The sequence below is a fragment of the Molothrus ater genome, chromosome 5 (genome assembly GCF_012460135.2).
Source record: "Molothrus ater isolate BHLD 08-10-18 breed brown headed cowbird chromosome 5, BPBGC_Mater_1.1, whole genome shotgun sequence".
In the NCBI taxonomy this organism is placed as follows: Eukaryota; Metazoa; Chordata; class Aves; order Passeriformes; family Icteridae; genus Molothrus; species Molothrus ater.
Window position 1 is genome coordinate 48,408,913 of NC_050482.2, and position 24,232 is coordinate 48,433,144.

The 24,232-nt window shown below is 45.2% G+C and overlaps 2 protein-coding genes and 1 non-coding gene across 5 annotated transcripts; 2 read left to right on the top strand and 1 right to left on the bottom strand.

Moving 5' to 3' along the window:
* Positions 1 to 3,343: 3,343 nt before the first annotated feature.
* On the bottom strand, positions 3,344 to 3,492 carry LOC118698491 (U12 minor spliceosomal RNA). The gene has a single exon (XR_004981892.1). It is a non-coding gene; the product is annotated as a U12 minor spliceosomal RNA (small nuclear RNA).
* A 287-nt stretch (positions 3,493 to 3,779) lies between these two features.
* POLDIP3 (DNA polymerase delta interacting protein 3) lies at positions 3,780 to 17,527 on the top strand. 3 transcript variants are annotated; one of them, XM_036400190.1, is made up of 9 exons: positions 3,780 to 3,903; positions 7,166 to 7,553; positions 9,768 to 9,845; positions 11,683 to 11,778; positions 13,591 to 13,773; positions 14,622 to 14,699; positions 15,291 to 15,420; positions 16,634 to 16,700; positions 17,038 to 17,527. In XM_036400190.1, the coding sequence occupies exons 1-9, from the start codon at positions 3,845 to 3,847 to the stop codon at positions 17,210 to 17,212; spliced, it is 1,254 nt and encodes a 417-aa protein (XP_036256083.1). In that variant the 5' UTR covers positions 3,780 to 3,844; the 3' UTR covers positions 17,213 to 17,527. The 3 variants fall into 3 exon arrangements, with proteins under 3 accessions (XP_036256083.1, XP_036256084.1, XP_036256085.1); XM_036400191.1 differs by having other exon boundaries at positions 9,771 to 9,845; XM_036400192.2 differs by lacking the exon at positions 3,780 to 3,903 and adding an exon at positions 4,194 to 4,619.
* Positions 17,528 to 20,453: 2,926 nt separating this feature from the next.
* On the top strand, positions 20,454 to 23,859 carry RRP7A (ribosomal RNA processing 7 homolog A). The gene is made up of 7 exons (XM_036400197.2): positions 20,454 to 20,582; positions 20,756 to 20,898; positions 21,097 to 21,222; positions 21,489 to 21,612; positions 22,223 to 22,320; positions 22,721 to 22,919; positions 23,377 to 23,859. The coding sequence occupies exons 1-7, from the start codon at positions 20,531 to 20,533 to the stop codon at positions 23,460 to 23,462; spliced, it is 828 nt and encodes a 275-aa protein (XP_036256090.1). The 5' UTR covers positions 20,454 to 20,530; the 3' UTR covers positions 23,463 to 23,859.
* Positions 23,860 to 24,232: the final 373 nt, after the last annotated feature.

The window sequence follows — 24,232 nt, forward strand, 5'->3', positions numbered from 1 at the left end:
TCCCCTATATTGGGATACAAAAAAGCTGCTAATTGCTTCTACTAACTACTACTACTTCTACTGCTTCTACTCAAAACATCAAGACTCCATACCAGAAAGCTTTTAGCACAAACTTTAATACTGTAAACTCTTCACCTTCAGTACTGATGTATTCATACAATAAACAACTTTACAGCAACAAACAACTACTCCTGTCTCTTTGAAGACCCAATACCCACTCAAGACTGAACACCTGCCAAGTCCTTTTCTCCAGTTTTCCTTTCAAATCCATCAGTTTCCTTGGCTGCACAAACTCCCTGGGATTTTCTCAATGGGCCCCCAGAAAGAAAGGCAAATTTCTGTGCAGCTCTCTGCAAGCAAATTGCTCTGCTTCTCTCAGGAATTCAGTATTCCCTAAGCATATTGCAGGTCACTGACAACATGAGCTGGGATACAGGTGTGTTCCTTTATTGGAAATATCTATTATGGAATAGAACAGGTGAATGAGGTGAATTGTACCATATTTCCTACAATTTTCACAAAAAGAAAGAACTACCATTGTTGGTTTTTCATGCTTTTTAAAATGTTGCAGACTCAGATGAACACTGCAATAATATTTCATTTTTCCAGGCCGTAGAAGGTAAATGAGAGGTAAGTTTTCCAGTACAGGCACTTGATGTGACGTGAAGTAGAAGTTTCAGCATGACCCTGAGCCAAATGCCATGTGATTATACAGGTATAATACTACACATATGGCAAGCTGCCGTGCCCTCTTTGTTACCTGCTTAGAAAATTTTTAGCCTATTTTTTTTGGTAGCTCCCTGAGTCTGTCTGGATCCTATGATGTGCATCAGTTTTATCTCTGAAGCTCATCACTTCTGTATCTCCTCAGGTGTGTCCTCTCCTTTGATTTTTCTCTCCTTAATATCATTTTTGCTAGGTAAAAATACTCATCTTTCAAGGCCTTATATTTCAAAGACTGATTTAAAAGTCTTCAGAAGGCTAAAAGGCCTAGGGTTCAGTAATCCTGAAAAAGAGAACAAACTGCTAAAATCAGAGGATTTTTAACCTCTCACTACAAAACAGGTACTTCTGCCACTGTCGCCACATTTCTCTTCACAGACAAAAGCAAGGCACAATTCTTCCCAAGGATATTCTGGGATTCACATTTCCTGAACCTCAGAGAAAGGGAAGACAATTCTTATCTCATTTGCTGTGCCTGTGTTTGTGCCAAAGTAGAATGCAATATGGAGATTGTTCACCCAGAGTGATGGGGTTTTGTTTCCTTGGCCTATCAGGGCCAAGCGTGTGTGTGTGTCAGTCACGAGATGCTGTGCAGTTGAGTGCTTGGCAGATTCAGTTTAGATGTAATGTAATATAGTATAGAATAATATAGTATAACAAAGTAATTATTTAGCTTTCTGATATCCATGGAGTCCTCCTCATCATTCCTTCCTTCGTTGGGGGTGCCCTGCTTTTCCAATAATATTTTACACGAAATTGGTGCGAGATGGTCTCCTCTGGTCTGACTTCCATGCTGTGGGGATCCCAGAAGATTCAGGATAGGGAATCTGCCTCTGGAAAACAAGGGCAGGCCTGAAAGTTTTCCAGCACACTGGGACAAGGAGCCCTTTGTAGAGATCCCTACACTCAGGGAGATCTCTTTGTTGCTGCTTACACATTTATCCCTTTCCCAGCCACAAGGAAGGAAGCAGGGGCCCAGGCCCTTCCTGGAACAAATACTCGACTTCCTATACACAGCTCAGAGAAGAAACCATGAAAAAAACTGAGCTACAGCTTGTGTCTAACAGGAAGAGCAAAACAGTCAGAAAAAGGAAGAGAGAGGACAATCTTGATGTTTAAACCCTTCCTTTCTTGCAACACCATGACTCATGCCCCCCAGTCAGCCTCCCACAGAGACTTAACATGGGAAGGTGGAAGCCTGCAGAGGGAAGGGAGCTTCACCTTCACCCGTAGGAATGTCTGAGCAGGCCTGGAATTCTTCACCTGGACAAAAGAGGATTTCAGGGATCACAGGTGGAAGAGAGGGTGGGTGGCAGGTACACACACCCTCTTCAGCTTCAGTTGCAAGAACTAGGCTGATGGAAGTAAAACAAACAGGAGGATGAAGAAGAAGCAGAGACTGGAAGTACTGCCTGAAGGAATCATGGCTGCACAAAGAGCACTAAGGTTGGTGGCGTGTCTGGAAGCCACCTGCACAAGAGTCCTTGCAGGCTGGAAACAGGATACTGGCTAGGTGGCCCTCTAGTCTGGAACCACTTGGGCTGCTCTTAAAAGTCAAATGAATTTGCTTAAACAAACATTGCCTGTTGGTTTTGCAACAGCAAAACAAATATCACACATTACCCACCCCATTGCCTCAGTTTGATCAAGTACCTCAACAGCTGCAGAAAGGTAGCACAAAAAGGGCTGTATTTTATGTATTCCTTTGTAGCACTGCAGCCGTGTGCCACCCTGGAGCTGGATCAAGCACCAGTGCACAACCAAGCAGGGACCTGGCATCACCGCTGGTATGGCTTCAGGCTCACAAAGGCCTCCTGAGAGGAAATCAGTGCTGTGGGGGCCTGAGCCTGTGTGGCTGTGAGCAGCTGAATCAGCTGCGTACATCTCCTCTGTGATGGTCCCCAGCCCTCCCTGGCAGCTCCCGCACTGTTGGAGTCCAGGAGCTTCCCCCTGGATCTCATGGAATGTGTTTGGGCCGCAAGTTCCACAGCAACACGATGGGTGCTGCAGCACGCACGGCAAAGCCCCAGGGCTACTGCAGCTCAGGATTCCGTGCTGGGTAAAGGGCAGAACGGGAACAGCGGGCAGGAGAAGGGGTCACAAGTGAACCTCGTGACAGAGCTGCGGGCGGGAGCAAAGCTGCGTTTTGGAGCATCTATGGCTGTGACGTGCTGCAAAAGGGCGTTTTGAGGGAGGACCAGCAGCACTAGGGCCCGCAGCGAAACCCAGAGCCGCAGTCGCGCAGGTTATGACAGGGCAGGACCCCGGGAGCTCAGCGCTGCCCGAGCTGCACAAGGCACCATTTCCCTTTCACTCTTAGCTTGATTTTAAACGGTGTAATTGCTCCCTCAGAAGGACAGAAAAGGAATTGCTTCCTGCAGACACATGAAGTATTTATTAGGCTGGGTTGGTGGTTTATTGTATTAAGCCTCGTGGAGACCCTTAAGGCACCTCAGCGAACAGAGCGACAAAAGAACAGCGCAAGTTAACCCATTTCTGTTCTTCAGGCCGGTTGGAATTTCTGAGTGCGATGCGCCCTCGTGAGGCGCTGGCGCTGTCCCGCCACCCGAGGCACCCCAGGTCGCGGCAATTCTATCCTTGGCACGAGCGCCATGGAGGTCGGGCAGATCACGGCACCCGGGCATCCCGCGAAGTAAGCGGGGCACCCAGGGGCGACCTGTACCCGCGCAAAAATTCCTCTCACATTCGGAGTGAGGACCCGGGCGTCACCCCGGGTCGTTATTTTCCTTACTCATAAGTTTAAGGCATGACCAAAGTCTCGCCGCGCCGCTGGGACAGTGCTCTGCACTAACTCCACAGGTCAGGGCGAGCGCCGCCCGACGTGGCTTCTGGGTGGCCTGTAGTGCCCTCAACACTGCGCTCGGTTCTTGTCCCCTTGCGCGCCGCGGAACCACTGCCGCGGGCCGAACCGAGCCGCGACGTGCCGCGCCGTATGCAAATGACAGACTCGGCGGCCGCGGGGAGTTGTGGGGCGCCCCGGCGCAGCGGGCGGAGCCCGGCAGCGCCCGCCGTACTTCTGGGGGCGGGGCGAGGAGCGGAAGTCGTGCGGTGTCACTTCCGGGACTCGCTCGCTGCGTCTCATCGTTGGGGCCACGACAAGATGGCGGACTTGTCTCTGGACGAGCTCATACGGAAACGCGGTGTGACGGTGAAGGGGAGGTGAGAGGTTGGCACGGCGACGCAGCGCCTCGGGCCGGCGGCCCCCGGCCGCTCTTCGAGTGTCCTTTCGGATGGCTCCGCTCCGGGGGCTACGGGCCGCAGCTGTCTTGGCGCGGCCCGGCCCTGCTCCCGCCCTCGCGTTCCCATTGGCTGAGCTGCGGGCCTGCGGGACCGCTCTGCCATGCGATTGGCGGCGGCGGCCGTCACTCAGGGCCGAGGCGGGGGTCGGGCCCCCATCTCGGCCCCTGTGCCTGGCGCTGCCCCGGTGGGGCAGGAGCGCTCAGCGGCCCATCCCCTCTCGGTCTTTTTGGGACTCCTGGCGCCGTCCCTTGTCTCACTGAACCTTCCGACTTGCCTTTTGCTTGTCCCCGTCGATTAACCCAGCGCTGCTCCCTGTAACGGGGTGGGCGCCCCGAACCCCGCCGGTAGTCGGGCCGCAGGTGTTACCCAGGCGGTGCCCGCGGTGCCCGGTGCCCTCGCGCTCCCGGGCGCGGCTCGGTGCTTTGTGGGAGAGCCGTGGGAGGGCTGCTGCTGATTGGGGAGCCGTAACCGACCGGAGCCGCCGGGCACCCGCGCGGGCGGGGCTGCTGGGCTCGGGCCGCAGCGCTGCCCGGCTCTCGGAAGGTGCCGTCCCTCCAGCGTAGTTAGTGGGGCTCCGACCGATTGCTTGCAGTGGCTGAGAGGACGTGGAGCATGTTGCAGATCGGAGCTGCAAGGTCAGGTTATTTCTTTGCATGGAAGATGTCTCCAGTGTAGGCTGGGCCATTTACTTCCACAGTTGGCAGTTCTTACTTGGGTTCTCCTTCGGTAGCTTTTCATTTTCCCTTTTGCCATAGTCTCTTAATGCTTCTGAAGAACTTGTCCCCCATCTCTGTTAGCTCAATGTGCTCTTGTTGTGTTGGTTTGTTCCCTTCTGTTTTTTGTTTTGTTTTTTTTTAATTTATTAGTCTTCGTTTTTGACTCTGAATGTGTATACATTTACATGTCTAGAGTAATATTCCGAAAGTTATCTTCTAACATATACTACCAAAACATTCAAACATATTTAAATCCTAGTCTAGACAAAGCCTTGGCTTTGCACTTTCATTCGTGTTATCCTGCATATTTGGAAGAGTCTTAGTCTGCTGACTATGCCCCAAGTACCTCCTTTATCCCTTTTCAAATCCCTCCTTAACTCTCATTTCTTTCAGGAATTTTTCCTGCTTTTTTTTTTTTGCTGAGCAATAATCCCTCTGCAGCACTGTAAGAATTGTTGTGCCCCACACTCTTCTTGTATGTTGTGTTGAGCTCACTTTATAAATTCCTGAGGTAGCAAACTTGGCTTTGTGAGGTCTGGATAAACTGAATAAAGTTAAATCATTACATCCATGCTATTCAGTAGTCTAGATGAAATAAAAGAAAAAATTTCACTAATAAAATGTGCTGGTCCATAACATATTCCAGCCAGAGCTTGGTATCCTGGAAAGTGAATTAGATTTTTGAGATCCGCTTTTATTTCAGGTGCTGTGGCACAAATAGCTAAGCAGTTAATGCTCTTGTAGGGTAAGCAGTTACCTGTGAAAGAGAGTTGCTTATTAGGGTAAAGACACCAGAAATGGTGTAATCTTCAGTTCAGTTTCTTAACCTATTTCGTTGGGTTTTGTTATCAACAGTCTTAACTAATTCTAGTTTAAATGTTGACACATACATTTCTGGTTTTACTCTGGCCTCTCTCATGAACCACTCATCCAGCCCTTTGCAGCACTCCAGCTGAATGCTTCCAACATGGCTAAATAAATGTTTTTTAAAATTGCAAGGAAAGTCTTGCTCTGTCTCTGTTGCTTTATGGTATTGTTACGTTCTTGTGTTCTGGGTTTATTTTCATAGATGGTCTTAATAATCCTCCTGTTTCTTCTAGCTGTTTTGCTTTGGCTGTAGGAGAGAGCAGCTATAGGACTCTTAGGTAATAAAATGGGATTCCAGTCCCAGCTTTCCAGACATTTAGACACAAGAATGAAAGAGGCAGAAGCAGAGGTTAAGTCTTTCATCTCTCAGTTGGTTGGGGTTTTTTTTAAAGATCTCTCCATTGAAAATACATGGCTGTAAATAATGTGAAGGTTGTGGAGTTAGATCAGGAAATACTAATATAAGGGTGCATGAAGAATTGAAATAGCATCATAATTTGGTTTTGTGATACTAACCTTTTGATTATGACAACAAATTCCAGGTATCTACTTTTAGACTTTGTAATTCTGGACAACACATTTCTGAAAGCAGATTAACTTTGTAGCCCTATATTTTGACTTTTAAAAAGTCAACAGCAGGAATATTTTTTCTCTCTCTTTCTACTTTGTCTCTTTTTTTTTAATATGAAGAAACCCAGTGAAAAAGAAAAAACTTTAAAAATACTCATCAGAGGAACTCCATTAAGAAATTAGATAAAATTTTTTTTGTTCTTTTGGCAGGTTTTGAAAAAGTATATCAGACCTGTAACAAGAAGGTAGTTCTAGCTTTCATCCTGTATTGTGCTGCTTTTTAGGAATACTTGTCTACAAGTACAAATGCTGTCATTTTTGTGGGCTGTTGTCTTTCTGTGCTCAGTATTGTAATAATGATATGCTTAAAAAGTAAAGGCCATAAGTGCAGTAGTTCTTTTATTAGATTAAAGAAGAGGCAGTCATGTTAAAAAGTAATTTGACTAACGACTATTCTTGCTGGAAGCTAATCAACCTTGAAACTGGTGGCTTTGAACTAAGATTGTTACTGGTGCTTGTACATACTAAAATTTGAGTTGCTGTGCTCCCACAAATCTGAACTTGCTGCCCAGAATTCTTGAATGCATGTGTAGTTGCATGTTTCCTTCATATCAGGATGTATTAGTGAATTACGGAAGATGCTTTAGCAGACCTGTTCACTCCTAAAGCTGGAAAGTCTGTTCCTGTTCCTCTTTGTCTTCAAAGGTTGCCCCAAAGTATCTGAGTTGTTGAATTTTTTGTAAATGTAGTATGTACTTAGCACAGCTGAAGTCAGACCCTTTAGTTTGTAAATGTGAGCTGAAGGATGGATTTTGGAAATAAGTTCCTTAGCTGATTATGTAGGAAAAAAAATCCAGCATAAAAGAGCTTAGGAGTTCTACTGTTGTATTTGGATGTCCAACTGGAGTGGATTTTTGTGCAGTAATAACGAACTTTTGTTTGCAGCAACACAAATACTTTCATTGACACTGTATTGACACATAATGCCTGAAACTTTCTTTTTTTTTTCTTTTTTTTCCCCCCCTCAGACTTAACACAAGGCCAGTGTTTGGAGGTGTAAGATCTCGCATTGGGATCCAGCAAAATCTTCTGAATAGACCATCACCAGCTGTGAGCTTCCAGCAGACTTTTGATGCCCGACAGAAGATAGGACTCACTGATGCCAGGCACAAACTGGGGATGAAAGATGCCCGAGAAAAACTGGTTCAAAAGGACGCTCGCTTCAAAATCAAAGGGAAGGTTCAGGATGCTCGGGAGATGTTGAATTCCCGTAAGCAGCAAAGTGTCGCTGCTGAAAAGGTGACGAAAGTGGTGGATGCCAGAGAAAAGATCAGCTTAAAAAGGAGCACTCCAGCTGCTATCAGCCCAGCTATGGGGACAGTAAATCCAGCCGTGAAAATCACCAAAACTATTCAAGTAGGTGAATGAGTCACCTCTGAGCCCCTCAGTTACTCTACAGCAGTGCAGTAGACATGATAATACTTCAGTATGTTCATATGGTTACAATAGAAGCAAGGATGATACAGTTCATTCCAGCCCATGGGGTGGGATTCTGATCCTTTTGTGTGTCCTTGCAGCTGCTTGGGACTTTTTGTAGAATCACACCTCTCATTTAAATTTTCGTTTTAATTTTGGGCCCAAAAAGACTAAGGGAGAGCTCCTGTCAGCATTAAAAGAGATGTCTTGAATGGTTAAGTAGTCTCTTTCCTGCCTGAATGCAAACAAAATGATGCAGATTTTTTGTCATTCTTATACTGCCCCTCTTTGCAAGTCTGATGTTGTGGATTGTCCTGTATAGATAACTGGTTTATCCTAGGGGTGGAATAGCAGTTTAGAATATGCAGCTGTGTTTGTATCTAAGAAAATTTAAAATTCAATGAGCCGTTTTACAATTTTCTCTTTTTGTACTTGTCTGGTTTCCAGGGATTTGCCTGATCACATGAAGCATTCCTGCTGAGGTTCAAGATTTATTTCAATTGTATTATAATCAGTTGATCACCCTGACCTGCTGATTTCCTGGGCCAGTTTTCTGATTTCACTTTGCTGTGTGCGTGGCAACTTGATTCTTAGCCAGCTTCTCTGAGAAACTACTGCTGTTGAGCTGTGTCTGTTAGATACAATGTGTAGAGTCAGAAGAGAAATTTCCAGACTGTTGGGATTGTTGTTTGAGTGGTTTTGCTCCTTACCTCTACAAGCATGTAACTGAAGTTCCTAGTCTACCTCTTTCATTTTCAGTTTCCCAAAAATCAGCAGTGTGCTCACTCATACCCAGGAATCTATTGTCACCACTTTGGAAGCCTAGATGAGTCTGCTTTCTGTTCAGCTGTGGGTTTTGCTGAAGAGAAACGTCAAACATGTTACTTTTGCAAATGGGCCTAGGAATTTTCCCACTAGTCTGCAGGTTTCCTGCCAGGCTGATGTAAGAAGGAGAAAGGGCTCTTCAGACAGTAAGAAGGGCTAATGGCAGAGCAATAGAGCAATCTGTTCAGCAGTTGTTAATTAGGAGGGTGATCAGTACTCTTGCTGTCCTTCTCAGCCAAATCACCAGCATCAGCCATGAGGAATTGAACATCTTCTACAAAGTTTCTAGGAGTTAAAGTAGTTTCTACTACTTTAACTTGGTGCAGTAGCTGTTTGTTCTGACCTGGTGTTTTGTGGGTTTTTGTTTGATTTGTTTTGACCAATAGTATTTTCTGTTTGCTAGACAACATAGTGCAAGGGAACATATATATTTATACATAGGGTATCATGGTGATTCAGAGTGTAGACAGAACCTTGCACATAAGCAATTATCTAAAAGATTTTTTAAATATTTGTACTGAAATTCCAAATTGCCCCTGAGCCTCCTATCTTCCCAAACGTGGAAGTGGAATCAAACTAGTGTGTCTTGATTGAAGGTACAGCACACAGCTCTAAATGTGCTGTCCTGAGGTCTTGTTTATCATGAAGCAAGGAAAAATCTTTGAAACCAAAAAAATTACAGTAGGTCTGCTGGTGTTTCTGTAGGATGGCTATCCTTGTTTCTTTGATTAGCAGATTGAAACATGAGGTGCTATACTATAAGTTGCAGTCTAGAGAAAATGCTAATCTGAAGATTTTATTACCTGTGTGGACTATTTTTTCCCTGTTTCATGGTCTAATGGGCTGCACACTACCCTGTGCAGCATTTTATTCCACTACAGCTTATTCCAGCTTTAGTGCTAAGTGACAGTGAATACTTCTCCTTTTGCTTGATGGAGATATGCATGTTTAATTACCTATAGCATGAAAGAAGACACAATTCCTTTCTGACTTAGCCCATTCATGCTTTTGTATTGGCAGAAATGTAGATCTAATAGTCCTGATAGGACTGAAGTTAACTTCCCTTCCCAGCAATCTTGGACTAAACCCTAACTAATTTGAATCCATTTCTTCATGTGGTCTTAGATTTTAATTTAAGTGAAGCCATCTCATATTGAACATATCACAGGAAATACAGGTGTTACCCAGGAGCATGTTGTGGTAATATATTTCAAAGCAGGGAAGGTAAGTTTTATATAAGTGATCTCAGGGTATTCAGCTAAAGCTTTGATCTTCTGAACCTGATGGACTGTAATGCTTAATGCTTTGGTTCTTTATCTCTAACTGTAGCAGAAGGCTCCAGTTCCTGGACACTCTCATCCAGCAGGAATGAGGATCAATGTGGTGAACAACCATACACATAAACAGGTGTGTACCTGCTCTGTACTCTTTGTTACCTTTAACAGGGAAGAAAATCTGTCCATAAACATTGGCAGGTGCAAAGAAAACTCCTAAGTAGGAGAGACGAACATTTGAAAGTTCTCCATCAGCTTAGCTTCCGTGTCTTGTGTGGTTAGAATAGTTTCATGGTAATTGAGGTTTTCATTTAGTATCATTTCTCTTGATTCCTAGTGTTTTATCTGAATGAGATACAGGAATGAGAAGTAGATATTCCCAGTTTTATCTCTATGCAAGTGGTATATTTTTTCCCTAGAGGCTGACCTCTAGCTCTGATATTTTTGTATAAATTTCTTATGACATCACATCAGATCAAGTTGTTGGCTGTTTTGATTCACCATGCTGCCAGCCTCTTCAGAGAGAGGATGTGACTGTACATGGTCAGATGTGCTGCAGTGAGGTGGGAAGGGCCACTGCTGGAATCCTGATAGGGAGTGATGTTACCTAGTATTCTGATGTACTTCCAGAGTTCCCATAGCCCTTATCAAGCAGATTTTGAGAAAGACCTTAGGGTATTGTCTTTCTGGGATCAGTTTTAATGGATTTTGCCACAGCCCCCAGCCATTCAGCCACCCTACTACCTTGGGTGCTTTCAGAGAGGACTTGGATATTTTTATTACTTATATTATTGTGTGTGTATACACAAAGTATTGCATGAAATACCGGAAAACTGATATTTACAATATCATGTCAGGTGACTTTTTTGCCATGATTATCATAATTTTAGCTATTTGTGTATGTTACCTGTATGTTACCTTTATGCTGGCCTGCTACCATCACCTATCCCAGATGCTGTTGTTTAAGGAAGTGTCTTCATTATTCTGACCTTATCACTGTAAACGTGGAATCCATTTCATTTTGTCTCAAGCTCAAGTCCATTGTCCTGCTCCCTAGTGTTTTTTCCAGCTCTTTTATTTTCTGCACAATTCTCCTCTGTTCTCTGGCCATTTTCAGGTTTTATTCCTTCATAGCATTTCTGTCACTGGAACAACTTCCTTGTTTGTAAACCAGAATCTTGCTGACTAAGGACAACCCCACTGATTTTGCAAGCTCTCATTGCTAATCCCTCCAGTTTTCTTTACCTTTTTAGTGAATTAATGGGAAGCTGTTTGCAGTTGTGATTTCTTATGTTTTGGGCACTCCTATTTGTGTCTAGACTTTTTCTTAACGTTATTTAGAGTCAATGAAAAAAATGCTTGTGTAGGAGCTCACCTCAGTATTTTATGGCAAGGCTATGAGTGTTAAGCTGAACTGGAAAATGAATTATTCATTCAGTAAAGCTCTTAGTGCAGTGTTTTCTAGGGCCAGATGGATATGTCCTGTGGTAAGGAAAGCAGGTTATTGAAAAGGAATGTTCTGTTTAGATGTATTCAGCAGGCACTTGTTTAGTTGAAAAAAAAAATGAAAAACCCCAAACAAACAAAAAGAAACTCCACCTCACACCCCCCAACTAATTTAAAAATCACATGCATGGGTGTCAACTGTAAAGGTAGGAGGGTGCTAAAATATAAGACACTGAGGCTCTATTCCAATAATGTAGCTTCAACAGTCCTAATGAGGTCCAGGAGAAGAGGGATCTGTATGTGATTTCAGTATATCTAGGGAAACAGTTTTACTGTGATGTTTTTGGAAAGAAAGTCCCATAGTTTTCATGCTGATGTTTTGACATGGACTTGTATACCTGAAACTAAAATGCAGTGTGAATGTTTATTAGCTGAAGATGGTTGAAGGCAGGAGAGAACTCCCTATTTTTGAAATGTCTCAATGAAGTCTGCCTGCATGTAAACTATTGCCTTCTTCACTTCAGGGTCTGTATGACACAGAAGATGATGAGGAAAGTGTCTCTCCCCTTCCTAGCAAACAGATGAAAATCACCACCACAAACAGTTTCCTGCACAACTCGGTAAGGGGTCATCTGGGCAGTCTCCACCATGCCGTGCTCACATTGCATGGACACAGAGACTGTGTCTTTACAGGACTTGCTTATCAGACAGTTCTTTTAAAGTCTGTAAATGAAGTTTTCTCCTCAAATATTTGGTCTTCACCCCACCCTTCCTTTGTGCCAATGCTTCTACTGTTATTTTTGGAACAAGAGTTCTTTTAGGGTAACTGGTTTTATGGGCTCTCAGCAGCTAGAATGTGTGTTTTCTGCCCTGCTGGCAGATTGTTGTATCCTGGCTCTTTCTTGTTGAGGAAGTGCATCGAACCGGTTTTGTTACTGTTTGAGTAAACCAGCAAAGGAAGCTTTCTGCTGCTGGAGACTGGGCATCAAAGCAGGAAATCTCTTGCCGTGCAAAAATCGTAGTAGGCATCTTGTTGGGGAGGACTGTTGCTCTAGAGAAGATGGAATTTCAGTACAGACAAATGTAAGGTCCTGCTTTTGGCATGGAATGGCCCTCTGCTGCTTAAACTGAGAACTGACTGGTGAAAGCAGCAGCAGCTCTGTAGGAAGGAGCCTAGGGGTTCTCCTGTGTGATCTGCTAAGAATGAGTGAGTGGTGCATCCTTCCAGAAACAAAGGCCAACTTTAGATAATTAATCAAGGAAGATAATTATTCCTGTTTGACATTTTGAGAATGTATCCAGAATTCTGCGCCTGTCTTGGGGCTCTGCAATACAAGAAAGACTTGACTGGAACCAGTTAACAGGGTGGTCAGAGGGCTGCACCATTTTATGCATGAGGAGAGTGTGAGAGAGTAGTGTCTCAAGTCTGAGAAGGCTATAGCAAGATCTACAGTGAGAGTGAGTCCACTCTCACTGCCTGGAAAAGTCAAAACCCAGGTTCTTTTCAGGAGTGATCACAGAGAGGACAAACCATTAAATCTGCTGCAGCAAAAGAAATTTTATTTGGTGAAATTCTCACAGTATTGATCAGCATCTGGCACAGGGACCAAGAGAGGTTGTGCAGTCATCATTCTTGAATATTCAGTGCTTAGCTGGATAAGGTCCTTGCCAGCCCTAATGTGTGCTTGAAGTTAACCCTGCTTCAGACGTGGGAGTTGGGCACAGGTTTGGGCTAAGTTATTCTCTGGTCTTGGAAAAGCAAATTCATGTCGTTTTACCATCATGCAGGCATTGTAGTACAGTGATTACCCCAGGAATTTATTTCCTTGTGTGGGTATTCAGAATGGAGCTTCTGGCTATTTGTGATTCTCAGATAATCTTATTAAGGTTTTTTGAGTGGGTTTGGTTTTTTTCAGGGGTAAATTTTTTCTTTCCAGTGTTCACAGCAGCTTCCAAGCACAAGTTTTAGTCTGGCTTTAAATTCAGATATTTCAGCCTAAGTTCCATGTGTTTGTGTGCTCTACCTTGGTGATTCTGAGGAATTACTGCTGTTTGTTCTGTGGATTCTCAGTCTTACTGTTAATGAGCAATCTTTGTGAACTCTTTATAAAAGTACTTGAAAGTCTGTGGATGAAAGGAGCTTTTCAAATTCAGATCACATTGTTAAAGTTTGTTTATGAAAAGTATGAAACCAAAAAGTGCTTATAAGGGAAGTGCTCTTTCTGGATAAGCATACCTTTTTATGTTTATGCCCAGAAACCTGCACTGATTTTTTTTCTCTGAGCCTTTTGAAAGTCTCCAGCACTGTGTAGTGGTTTTGACACTGGGAAGGACATGCAGTGCATACTATTAATACTCTGGTGGTGGTGCTTGAAGAAAAGTGATGGGTTTTGTAGGCTGTAGCTCTGAGATACTTTTTTTTCTTCCTGTAGACTGGTCTGAGCAGCAATAAATTCTCTCTGTCCAAGACTGTTCCCCTGACTAAAGTGGTCCAGAATGACACATACACAGCTCCACCTGCAAATCTCCCTCCTATGCGGACAAAGGCCTTGGCAAACATGTCCCGGACCTTAGTGACAAAGGAAGTGCCTCCAAAAGAGCCAGCACCTGTTGAGGTGAGCTCAGGGAAGGGGAAAATGCTCTTTATAGAAGTCTCTGAAACATCTGAAACTTGTTCATTGGACATGTGAGCAGCTCATTTGTGCCTGCCTTTCATCATTAGTTCTGGGATGTCATCAAGGTTATTCTGATAACTGCAGTCCGTGTCCCAAGAATTTGAAACCTGTGTAAACATCCTTTCCCTGCACATGATCCTGGAGGAATCCTTATTATAGGGAGGTGTTAGTTGTTGTTTTATACACTCCTGGGTGGCTTTCATGTCCCTAGGAGTAGTGTTTTAACACTGTTTGATACATTGTATGTTGCATGTCCACTCCAGCTAGCAAGGAGAAAAAAGAGTTATTCCAAATGTACACGTTTTCATGTACACATGAGACCTCCCAGGCAATTTGTAGACAGCCTGCCTGGAATTGCTTTGCCAAACTGCCTGATGTTGGGTACAAGTAACCCACCAGGTGTTCCTAGGTGTGCTGAGTTCAGCATGCTCTTGAGAGGCTGGAGCTGTGTATTGGGCTTTGCTGGCTGGTGTAGAGTACAACAGAGACAGGCTATTAAAAGTGTGGGCATGATCAGAGTACCGTGTATGCTGATTAAGTTAATGTTATTCTTGAGAATAAGAGTGAAAAGTTATTTCAGAGAAAAACTAGCATGGAAAAGAAGTTCCTTTTCGCTGTCAGATGAGCTGGGCTTTAGTAAACATTGATATTTCCCATTACTAGCTTTAGCTTTCTCCTTTGTGTGTGTACAGACATTCCCAGACATATCCTTAGAGACTTTTCATTGCTTTCTCTGCTGTGCTGTATTTTGTGCCATATTTCCGTGATGCATTTGTTTGTGTTGGCAGCTGGCGTTCAGTCCTTTGGAAGGCACAAAGATGACCGTAAATAATCTGCATCCTCGAGTCACAGAAGAAGATATTGTTGTGAGTGTTGCTTACTGCCAGACTGTGCATGAGTGACACTTCCTTTCTGTGTCCTACCTCTTCTGACAAATCACTTGATCTATGGTGAATGCAGTGAAGAGGGGTGTGATGTGGGTTTGCTGTCCATGCAAAAACTTTGAGGGTTCCTGATTGTTTGGGACACTTTTTTTTTACAAAAAGTTTGTTTACACTTTTTTTTAAAAGTGTGTGCTTAACAACATGGGACAAAATCCCACAGAGTATTTTGAGATACCTGACATCACGTAGAAGAAGAGTTCACACCAAATGATTCTTCTACCCAAATTTATGCCCCTATCCAAATTATCTAGGGGCTTCCATTCTCACCGGGCTGAGAATGAATCTGGTCTTTGTGCCTGAAAAACATTACTGGGTACTGGCCTTGAACTTCCCTGCTCGTGTGCTCTCTATTACTAGTGCCAAGTACTTATACCATAACAAACACAGTAAGACAAGTGTCCAGATCCTGTCAGGTATTGAATAAGCAGGATGGGTGGTGTGATGAAGCAAGTAAACCCTTCCCATGCGGTGCCTTTGATGTGACTATGGTCGTGACTGACTCTCTGCCCTCAGGAGTTATTCTGTGTGTGTGGCGCTCTGAAGCGAGCCCGGCTGGTGCACCCTGGCGTGGCTGAGGTAGTATTTGTGAAGAAAGAAGATGCTATCACAGCATATAAGAAATACAACAACAGGTGTTTAGATGGTAAGTTTGATGCCAGAGTTGCATGTAGGATAAATAAATCAAGAATGGCTTTTCCACTTGAGTGGAAGGTTTAAAAGTATCTTAGATGTTAATATGCTAGCAAGAGAGAAATACCAGAAAATCAGTTCAAGAGCTAGAGAAGACAATTATTGCTGTGTAACTAGCTGAATATATGCACAGTTTATTTAAATGCAATTAAAAACCCCACCCACATTTTCCTAGAAAAAGAAGGTTGAGAACTGGAGGCAGGGTCCTGCTCTAACTTTCAGATGAAATTCCTTGTGTTTCTGATTTGGTACCAAGAGCTGGAAAGTTGTTGCAGTTGAGACAGACAATTCAAAGCAACACACTCCATTTTCAGAAGACTTCAAACTGTTTTTTATTATAGCATCCATGCTTTTTACACATTCTTACAAAACTCATAAGTTTACACTTTACTCATTGGTCACAAGAGGCAAATGCTTATTGGAATAGGCAGTTGCAGGTTTCTCTTATTTATCCTTCTTTCTTTCTTGGTTTCTATGTCAATGACCTTGGTAGAAAATTCTTTCAGGGGTAAACATGGATCCTCTTATCAAACATCTCTCTGGCTCACAGAAGTCGCTGTAAAATCTCTTCCACAGAAAGTCCTTAGGAAGGCTTTACCTGCTTACAGAGCTGCTTGCAAAGTACAAGTAAAACTAGTATTTGCAGTAGTTTCAGGGTATACTCAGAAACATTTGAGTTGGACTTGTAAAATAGTATCAGATTCTCCACAAACTTTGAATAATGCAATTTTATATTTTAACCATGTTAAACTGAAATTATTGTTGAACTGTTAATTTTTAGCTGGAAATAGGTGCTTTTTCTTTCTTTAGGTGAATGACGTGTTATGGATGTCAGATGGGGAGCAGACAGCTAAGAATGGGAGATCCACTTGTGTCCCTGCTAAGGGCTTCATACTTGTGTCCCTGCTAAGGGCTTCATACTTGTGTCCCTGCTAAGGGCTTCATACTACTGTGTAACTTGTTAATTAGTATGATCCTTCATATGGTACTGAGTATTACAGTGGCTCTTCTGTTGCTCTGATTCTGCAACAAAAGATTATCAGCTGTTTTTTCTCATGTTTTCCCAGCATGTTGAACTCTGTTGCTTGCACTGTTGTGTGATGTTTCAAGGATCTTGCCTTACCCCACTTCTGATAGAATGAATTTTGTGTTTTGTTTTTATATAGGTCAACCAATGAAATGCAATCTTCATATGAATGGGAATGTCATCACCTCAGACCAGCCTATATTGCTGTAAGTGTCCTTCAGTGGGGAAAAGGTCCAAATGCTTTTGGAGGTTCTATTTTGAGAATTATTGTCCCTTGAATTTTCTTTCTCTCTCCTTCTGTGGCACAATGTGTTGAGTGGAGTGCAATGTAGCTTGACTACATAGTGTTCTCAGCCTTGAGGCTCAAAAATAATCTAAGATGAGGATATTTTCTTGTGAGAAAAGCATATTTAAAACCTTTATCTCTGATGTTGGTAAGGGGGAAGCACTGATAACAGTAAATGCAGACACAGTGTTAAAATTTATTTCTCATAAAGAGAGGTTAAATACTGCCTTTTAAATTCTTTTTTTTTAATCCTCCAGCCGATTGAGTGATACCCCTTCAGTGAAGAAGGAAGGGGAACCACGCCGGTCGAGTGCAAGCGCGTCCTCAAATCCCCCAGCTGAAGTGGACCCTGAAACTATCTTGAAGGCACTCTTCAAATCCTCAGGGGTCTCTGCCTCTGTGCAGCCCACAGAATTCAAAATTAAACTCTGAGAGGGGGGGAGCAAGCAGTGGACTGGAAAACTCATATAAGCTGAGGGATGAGGAAAGTGCAGGAGTGCAGATGTTGTTTGCATTTGCCTGTCCTGAAATTTTTTGTTTTCTATGATCGCTACCTTACTGTACAATAGTGTTTCCTCTTGTGTGTGTACTTTCTGTTTTCATAGTTGGAGTTTTCTTCCATGATTTTTTTTCCCAAGAGAATAACCTTTCCCTTCTGCCAGTTATGTATTACCAAGCATATACCATGTAACTCCATCCTTTACTCCAAAGCCCCCAGTGGCCATTAAAAGTGCACATAGACTTTGAGGGAAGGAGTGGTGATCTCCTTCTGTTTTCTTCTGACTGACCTTTAACTCAAGGGTGCATCCCCTTGATTGTCCACAGGCAAAACACCACATTGTTTCTGAAGTTGCTGCGCTGGGTACAAAGGCAGGCTGGGCTCCCTCCAGAAAGGACTTGTGTGCATTTGGTGGCATAACAACCATTCCTTCTGGCTGTTGGACGCTTTCCTGCTCAGCAGCTGGGACGTTGAGAAGGAGCAGGAGAAGCTGAGCTGCCCACAGTGTGCCAGCAGAGACATCAGGCAGGAGGGACGTGTGTGCGGGAGCGCCGGCCATTGTGCTGTGGGCAGGGCTGTTTCAACCCTGGTAGTGCTGGAGGGTTGTTCTGGCATTTGTACAAGGAATATATTTGCTCTGGAGAGTCAGGCTCAGTTGCTCTGCTCTTTCTGGACTTAAAAATTAAGAACCAGTTGTGTTCAGAGCTAGAAGAAACCCAGTTGTTTGACTCCCATTAGATTGTATTGCCTCCTCCTGCTGATGCACAGACATGAGTTTCTTCCTTGCCTTCTAACTCAGCCAGTCTCCTATAGAAAGGAATACCTGAGACCCTTTTCAGATCCTAATACACACAAAGTCGTGTGTCTGAGAACTTTGAGAGATGCTATTTGGGCATTGTTTGGCTGCTGTGCGGTTATGCTGCTGGATTTGGAGGACGATGGCTGCAGTGTGTGGCCTCAGGGAGAGGTTTAGGAGCAGCGGGCAGTTAGCGCTGTGTAAGGAGCACCGGAGAGCAGTGGCAAGTCCCGTGCAGGGCGGCGAGGACGTGGCGTGGGCCGGCGAGTGCGTGTGACAGGCCACTAGGTGGCACTTCCAGTTCTTCCCGTTGTTTGTACCGCATTGGCGCCTTGGGTGTTGAAAGTCCCAGTAGCTCCACTCGTTTGTGTTTGTTCAGACTGTATTGGAAGAGAGGAAAGCTGAGAGCAACTTCCAGAACTGGGTTGGGGTTTGAACTTGATCCTACTAGCTGGGAGACTAACCTAATCCATTCTGTTCAGCTCTGCTGAGTAGCTCCTGTAAGTCCAGATTCTGTTTCTTGGACAACCCCATGTTTCTTTTGCTTTCTTGTTCTGTATGAACTACTTCTTCTATCTATCTTGTGCAGACCATTCCTTAATCTCACTGTGTCCCTTTTAGCCATGGAAATAATAAGGACTTGGCAGGACTTGTTTTTCTGGAGTACTCTCTTTGGTTTGAAGGGCAGTGACACCTTGATTTATGGGGTGCTTCATGTGAACAGCAGATGTTGGTAGGGGAGGGGACCTAAGACAGCTATTGTTCTCCTTTTTTAGATTGCCCACCAAATACATGTGTTTCAATTAAAAAAAAAAAGGGGAGGGAGGGGGAGGAAACATTAGGGATTGGAGAAGATAATGTATTACCTGTTTCTGAATAAAGGTTTGTTATACAGAGAGTGGATTCTAAGCCTTTTTAGATGCTGTGAAGCAACTAAAGATAAGTGGTGGTGTTCCAGTATTGAGTCAATCGCTCTTTCTAAGTGAACGTGGAAATTTCAAAACTGATAATGTGATGAAGAGCAAGAGGAGCTTATGGGTAAGAGAGCTGTTACTCATCCACCTTTTAGTCTGGATCATACAAATTAGCAGCTGACTCCTGCTAGTAAATTGAAGCCGTTTGTGTGCATGTAATTCCAATTCTCTTTTTACAGGAAAAAAAAAGTAGCCTTTGTTACTGACAGCCTAGTAATTTAAAAAGTAATTTTATAGCAAAAACAGCTCTGAGATCAAGGTGCCTGTTCTACGTGAAGTGGATGCTTTCATTACCAGCTAGACAGCTGTGTAAATGTGAAACATGTATTGGGAGTGCATCTCTTGCCTCTTGTGAAAGAATGGGGAGACTCAAGGATTTTTTAGATTAATAGATTCGTGTCCGTCTGAAAAGCCAAGTAACAAGATGCATTTTAACTTGCTGTTAAACTCTGCCTTGTGTTTAGGTTATCTGAGAGTTTATGATGACATTGACATACTTCCTTGGAAGAAATACTGTCTGCTCTGTTCCAAAGCTCTGTGATCTATGGCACCATCTTCTTATTTTTTACAAATCAGTGAATTAAGTGGGTGTCCAAACACAATGTCTTGGTGTACATTGGTGTTCTGGTCTTGGTCAGCTCTTTAATGCACCATTGCATGGCTGCTTCCGCTGGGCACTGAAACAAGAGTAACTGTTCATTCCCGGTTCTTATCTGGCTATTCCCAGTCCTTTTCAGGTAGTTCACCTTGGTTCTCTAATTTCTCCTGGATATCCTGCAATTGTCATGCTAATCATGATTTCGAACCTACCACCTTCTGTCTAGACTTACCATCATGCAACATGGTTATATTTTTGTGTTGTTTTGGTTTTTTTTTCCCTTCTGGGCTGGCAGAAATTATAAACTTGCATTTGAAATACTAATTGCCTGCACTCTGAATTCATGTGCATTGATTTAGACATTAAATTAAATGGCTGGCCAGGACAGGTGGTAGGTAATTTGTAATGGTGTTTCTTTTGTTTATTTTGGGTTTCTTTCTTTTATTTAAAAAATGTGAGGACTTCTGAAGTGATGCCACAATGTGCAAGTTTGGTATATTTTCATGGCTTTTGCATGTACCTTCCAATGATGATCACTAACTTGATATTTGGTTGGATCAATTCTCCATATCATGTCATATTTTGTCACCTCCTACATTAGCCTTGCTTCAGTATTTTTAAAATGGTTCTGTCTTCCATTACAAGTTCGTCTGCAAAGGTTTTTTGAGTTATTTTAATTAACAAGAGTCTTTAAAAACAATTCCCTTTGAATGTTTCTTCATCTCTTTAATATTTACTTGCCTCTCTCAGATTACAGACACTGCGTGAGTTTTACACTCAACCTCGCGGCTGCGGCGAGTCCAGCCGCCGCCATTAGCAGGGCCGCGCCGTGCCCGGGGAACTACAGCTCCCGGCGGCCCCTGCGCCGCCGCGCGCAGACAAGATGGCGGCCGCCACGGGGCGTGCGGCGGGAGCGGTGCCGGCGGGATACACGGGTGAGGGGCAGCGCGGGGCACCGGGGGGCACCGGGAGCGGCGCCGGCGGGATACGCGGGTGAGGGGCAGCGCGGGGCACCGGGGGGCACCGGGAGCGGCGCCGGCGGGATACGCGGGTGAGGGGCAGCGCGGGAACGGGGCCGGGGCGTCTCAGAGCGGTGCGTCCTTCGCAGCTCTGGCGGTGAAGTTCGCGGAGCGGCAGCGCTCGTACCACTGCCTGTTGGTGAAGGAGCACCAGGTGCGGGAAGGGGCCGACACCGCGCACCCGCCTCGCCGCACCCTCTTCGTCCTCAACGTGCCCCCGTACTGCGGCCCGGTGAGTGGGGGCGGCTGGGGGCCGAGGGCAGGGCTTGGGGGCCCGGGGGCCCAGGAGCCGGCGTGTGCCTCGGGGCTGCTGCGGGCGGAGGGCCGGGCTGGGGCCGGGGAGCCGCCCGGAGAGCTGTGCGGGCTGTTCGAAGGAGGCATCGCTCCTGCTTTACTGAACCGCGTGTTTTCTCTTACTCTCCCTTTTAAGGACTCTTTGTCTAGGCTGTTCTCCCGCTGCGGGCATGTGCAGTCTGTGGACATCTGTGACAAGCCAGGGCCAGGAGAGAAAAAAGATAAACTGGCATCGAAATTCTTTGACCACAAAACTCTAAAGGTAAAGCTTGGGCGGGGGAGAGGAATACTGATAGTTCAGTGGGAAAAGATGGCAAGTACTGAATGGTTCTCTTCAGAACACGAGGCACAGGAAACCATATGGGGCATTGGGTGCATGATTACTTCCTTACGTTTACACTGTCCTTTTTTTGCTATCCTACTGCCCCTTGTGGTTTGTTTTTTAAGTTATTTGTACTGCAGTTCCTTGCTCTATTGCTAATTTCTCTTACATAATCTGACTCACCTGGGTGGTTTTTTTTCTTTTAGGGATTTCAAGTAGCATATGTGGTGTTCAGGAAACCAGCAGCTGTCCAGGCAGCCAAGGCTCTATCACAGGAAGGTCCCTTGCTAATATCAACAGAGAGCCACCCTGTGAAAACCGGCATTAGCAGTATGTCAGCTCTGGCTATCTTTCTGTGGGCTAATGCTGGGCAAGAACTATACTCATTGCTTGCTGAATTCTACCCTGCATGTCCCATTTTGTTCTAAGCTGGGGGATGTTCAGTATTTTGTGTTCTTTTATTATTCACTGGGTAGCAATCTTTTTGAAGTCTGGTCCAGTGACCCTATGAGAGAGTGGGGACACTTGGAAGGGTCCTTTTTCCTGACATTTTTTCATGTCCCTATTGCATGGATTCAGAGATGCTGTCTGAATCTTGTCCTCAAAATGGAGACCAGACTCCTACAACAGGCCCGAGATGTCTGTCAAGTTGACAGCACTTCACATGTAATCAGCTTGATAGAAGCACACCCCTGAATTTTGTGCCCCTTAGGCTTAAGGCTAGCCCACTTCTGCCTGGGCAAGTTGCAAGCTCTTCCCATGGCATATTGATTGTGCTCACAGCCAAGTCTGTTTGAGCTGTAGCAGGGGGGAAGTTGAACACAAATGGGAATAGTATGTCCTTCCCCCATGCTAGAGTTCCCTCTAGAGCTGCCCAAAAGCACCAGACTAGCCTGCTTCTAACAGCAGCTGCTGCTGTCTTGTGCCCTCTCTGTCTCAGAGTGGATCGCCAGCTATGAGGCCTCCATCGTGGATCCAAAGGAGCTGAAGGCTGAGGTGGATGCCTACATGCAAGACTATGATAAAAAGGTGGCAGAGGTGAGGCCAGGCTAGGGAGGGAACCCAGCTAAGCAGATTTCTTGGGACAGAGGGAAAGAAGAGAGATTTCTCAGTGTTCCAGCCATAGTAGAAAGGGCTGAGGGTCTCTCTGTTTGGCAGAGGTTTTTTTACTCCCAGTTGCTGGTGGGCAGTCAGACCCAGGCTTGGTCTGCAAGACCTCACCCTTTCCCTAGGGCTTACAACAGATACCCACAAATAAATTGGTTTGTGGCTGACGAGCTGAGAGCTGAATGCTTGCAGCCCTGATCCCATGCCTTCCTTTAAATCTTGTGTGGAAGCAGGAGCTGTAACTTTGCCTGTGTTTTAAGGGAGGGCTGTGGGGAGCTGTGCATTAGGCTGTGCATCTGCACTGGGCTGCCTCACCCTCCTGTCCTTACAGGAAGAAGCCAAAGCAGCCATGGAGGAGGGTGTTCCGGATGAGGAGGGCTGGGTGAAGGTGACGCGGAAGGGCCGGAAGCCTGGCCTGCCCCGGACAGAGGCTGCCAACCTGCGCGTGCTGGAGAAGGAGAAACAGAAAAGGGCCCGCAAAGAACTGCTCAACTTCTATGCCTGGCAGCATCGCGAGACCAAGAGAGAGCGTGAGTGTGCAAGTCTCCTAGCCCTGCCTGGGCCTTGTCTCTCACACCATGGCCCGAAGAGCATCTTTCTGCCTTCAGGGGAGGTGACATCCAGCTGCCACTAAGCAACTGGCTGGCTGGATCTGAATGGCCCCTTGCCACCACCTGTCCTAGCAAGGGCTACTGGAATATTTTGTGGGAGGGTGTGGTTTTCCAAGAGGTGCTTATTCAGTCTGCACAAAGGCAGCGATTGAAGGGGGAAACTAGCCAATTCCTCCCCAAGAGGGAGCTGCAGCACCACCGGAGATGAACAGCTGAGCCCCAGCTTGGCACTCAGCTGAGGTTTTAAAGGACCTGCTCCGGGAAGTGGATGGGACTGTTGGGACTGAGCCCCTCCAGTGTGTGGAAGTGAAGCTCCCAGGAGAAGGAGATCTGCTGCTCTCGTGTGACCTGTTCTTTCTCTTTTTCTATGTTTTAGACATTGCCCAGTTGAGGAAGAAATTTGAGGAGGACAAGCAGAGGATTGCACTGATGCGAGCCCAGCGCAAGTTTCGGCCATACTAGGTTGTGCTGAGCTGTTCTTTGGGTGCCTGTGCTGGAGAGAGTAGGAGAGATGCCTACTGACTCCATTTGTCAAAGGATTTTGAGGAATTAAGGCAGCTTTGGGTTGCCTCTACCTTTGGATCTGAAACGGGAGGTCCCAGCAACTGCTGCTGGAGGAGAGTTCCCTTTACTCGCACCAGTATCTTCCTGCTCTTTTGTCATTCAGCCCCATGGCACCACTTCTCAGGGTGCTCAGGTCAAGGGGCTGAGGCACATCCTGTGACAACCTGTATCTCCCTGCCACCCAAAACTACACCTCCTAAAAGTTGGTGAAAACTGGGATTGATCTAGCACAGCCTCTGCAGGGGCAGGGAATGGCTGAAGAACTGTAAATAAACTGTTGCTACTGTTTTCAGAACATGGGAATGCTTCTCTTTCCCCTCTGGTCTCCTGTGGGAAACAGCTTCCTGTGTGCTGGGTTGGGTAAAAATCCTGGCTTGTAACCTGGTGCTCCTTTGCACATTTTATTGAAGGAATGAGGAGGGAAGTGACTTTAGGAAAAACCTAACTGTGACTTGTCACAAGGAAAGATCAGTGGTTTGGTAGAGAGCCCTACCCCTTCTCTTGGTGATTCCCTCCGTGGCCAAGTGTTGCAGTGCCTAGTCATCCAGATGTGCATGGAGCTCTGCAGCCATGTCTAGGCCATGGGAATTTCCTAATACCCAGCACTGTTGCAAGAACAAATGCCACTTTGAGCAGCAGGTTTGGAAGGAAAAACCAGACTCTCCACA

Excerpts from the sequence above, each read along its gene's own strand:
- POLDIP3 (XM_036400190.1), top strand. The coding sequence starts at position 3,845 with ATGGCGGACTTGTCTCTGGACGAGCTCATACGGAAACGCGGTGTGACG. Across the intron at positions 7,554-9,767 it reads AAATCACCAAAACTATTCAA|CAGAAGGCTCCAGTTCCTGG; the intron begins GTAGGTGAATGA and ends CTCTAACTGTAG. Across the intron at positions 14,700-15,290 it reads TCACAGAAGAAGATATTGTT|GAGTTATTCTGTGTGTGTGG; the intron begins GTGAGTGTTGCT and ends CTCTGCCCTCAG.
- RRP7A (XM_036400197.2), top strand. The coding sequence starts at position 20,531 with ATGGCGGCCGCCACGGGGCGTGCGGCGGGAGCGGTGCCGGCGGGATAC. Across the intron at positions 21,613-22,222 it reads TGTGAAAACCGGCATTAGCA|AGTGGATCGCCAGCTATGAG; the intron begins GTATGTCAGCTC and ends TCTCTGTCTCAG. Across the intron at positions 22,920-23,376 it reads TCGCGAGACCAAGAGAGAGC|ACATTGCCCAGTTGAGGAAG; the intron begins GTGAGTGTGCAA and ends TCTATGTTTTAG.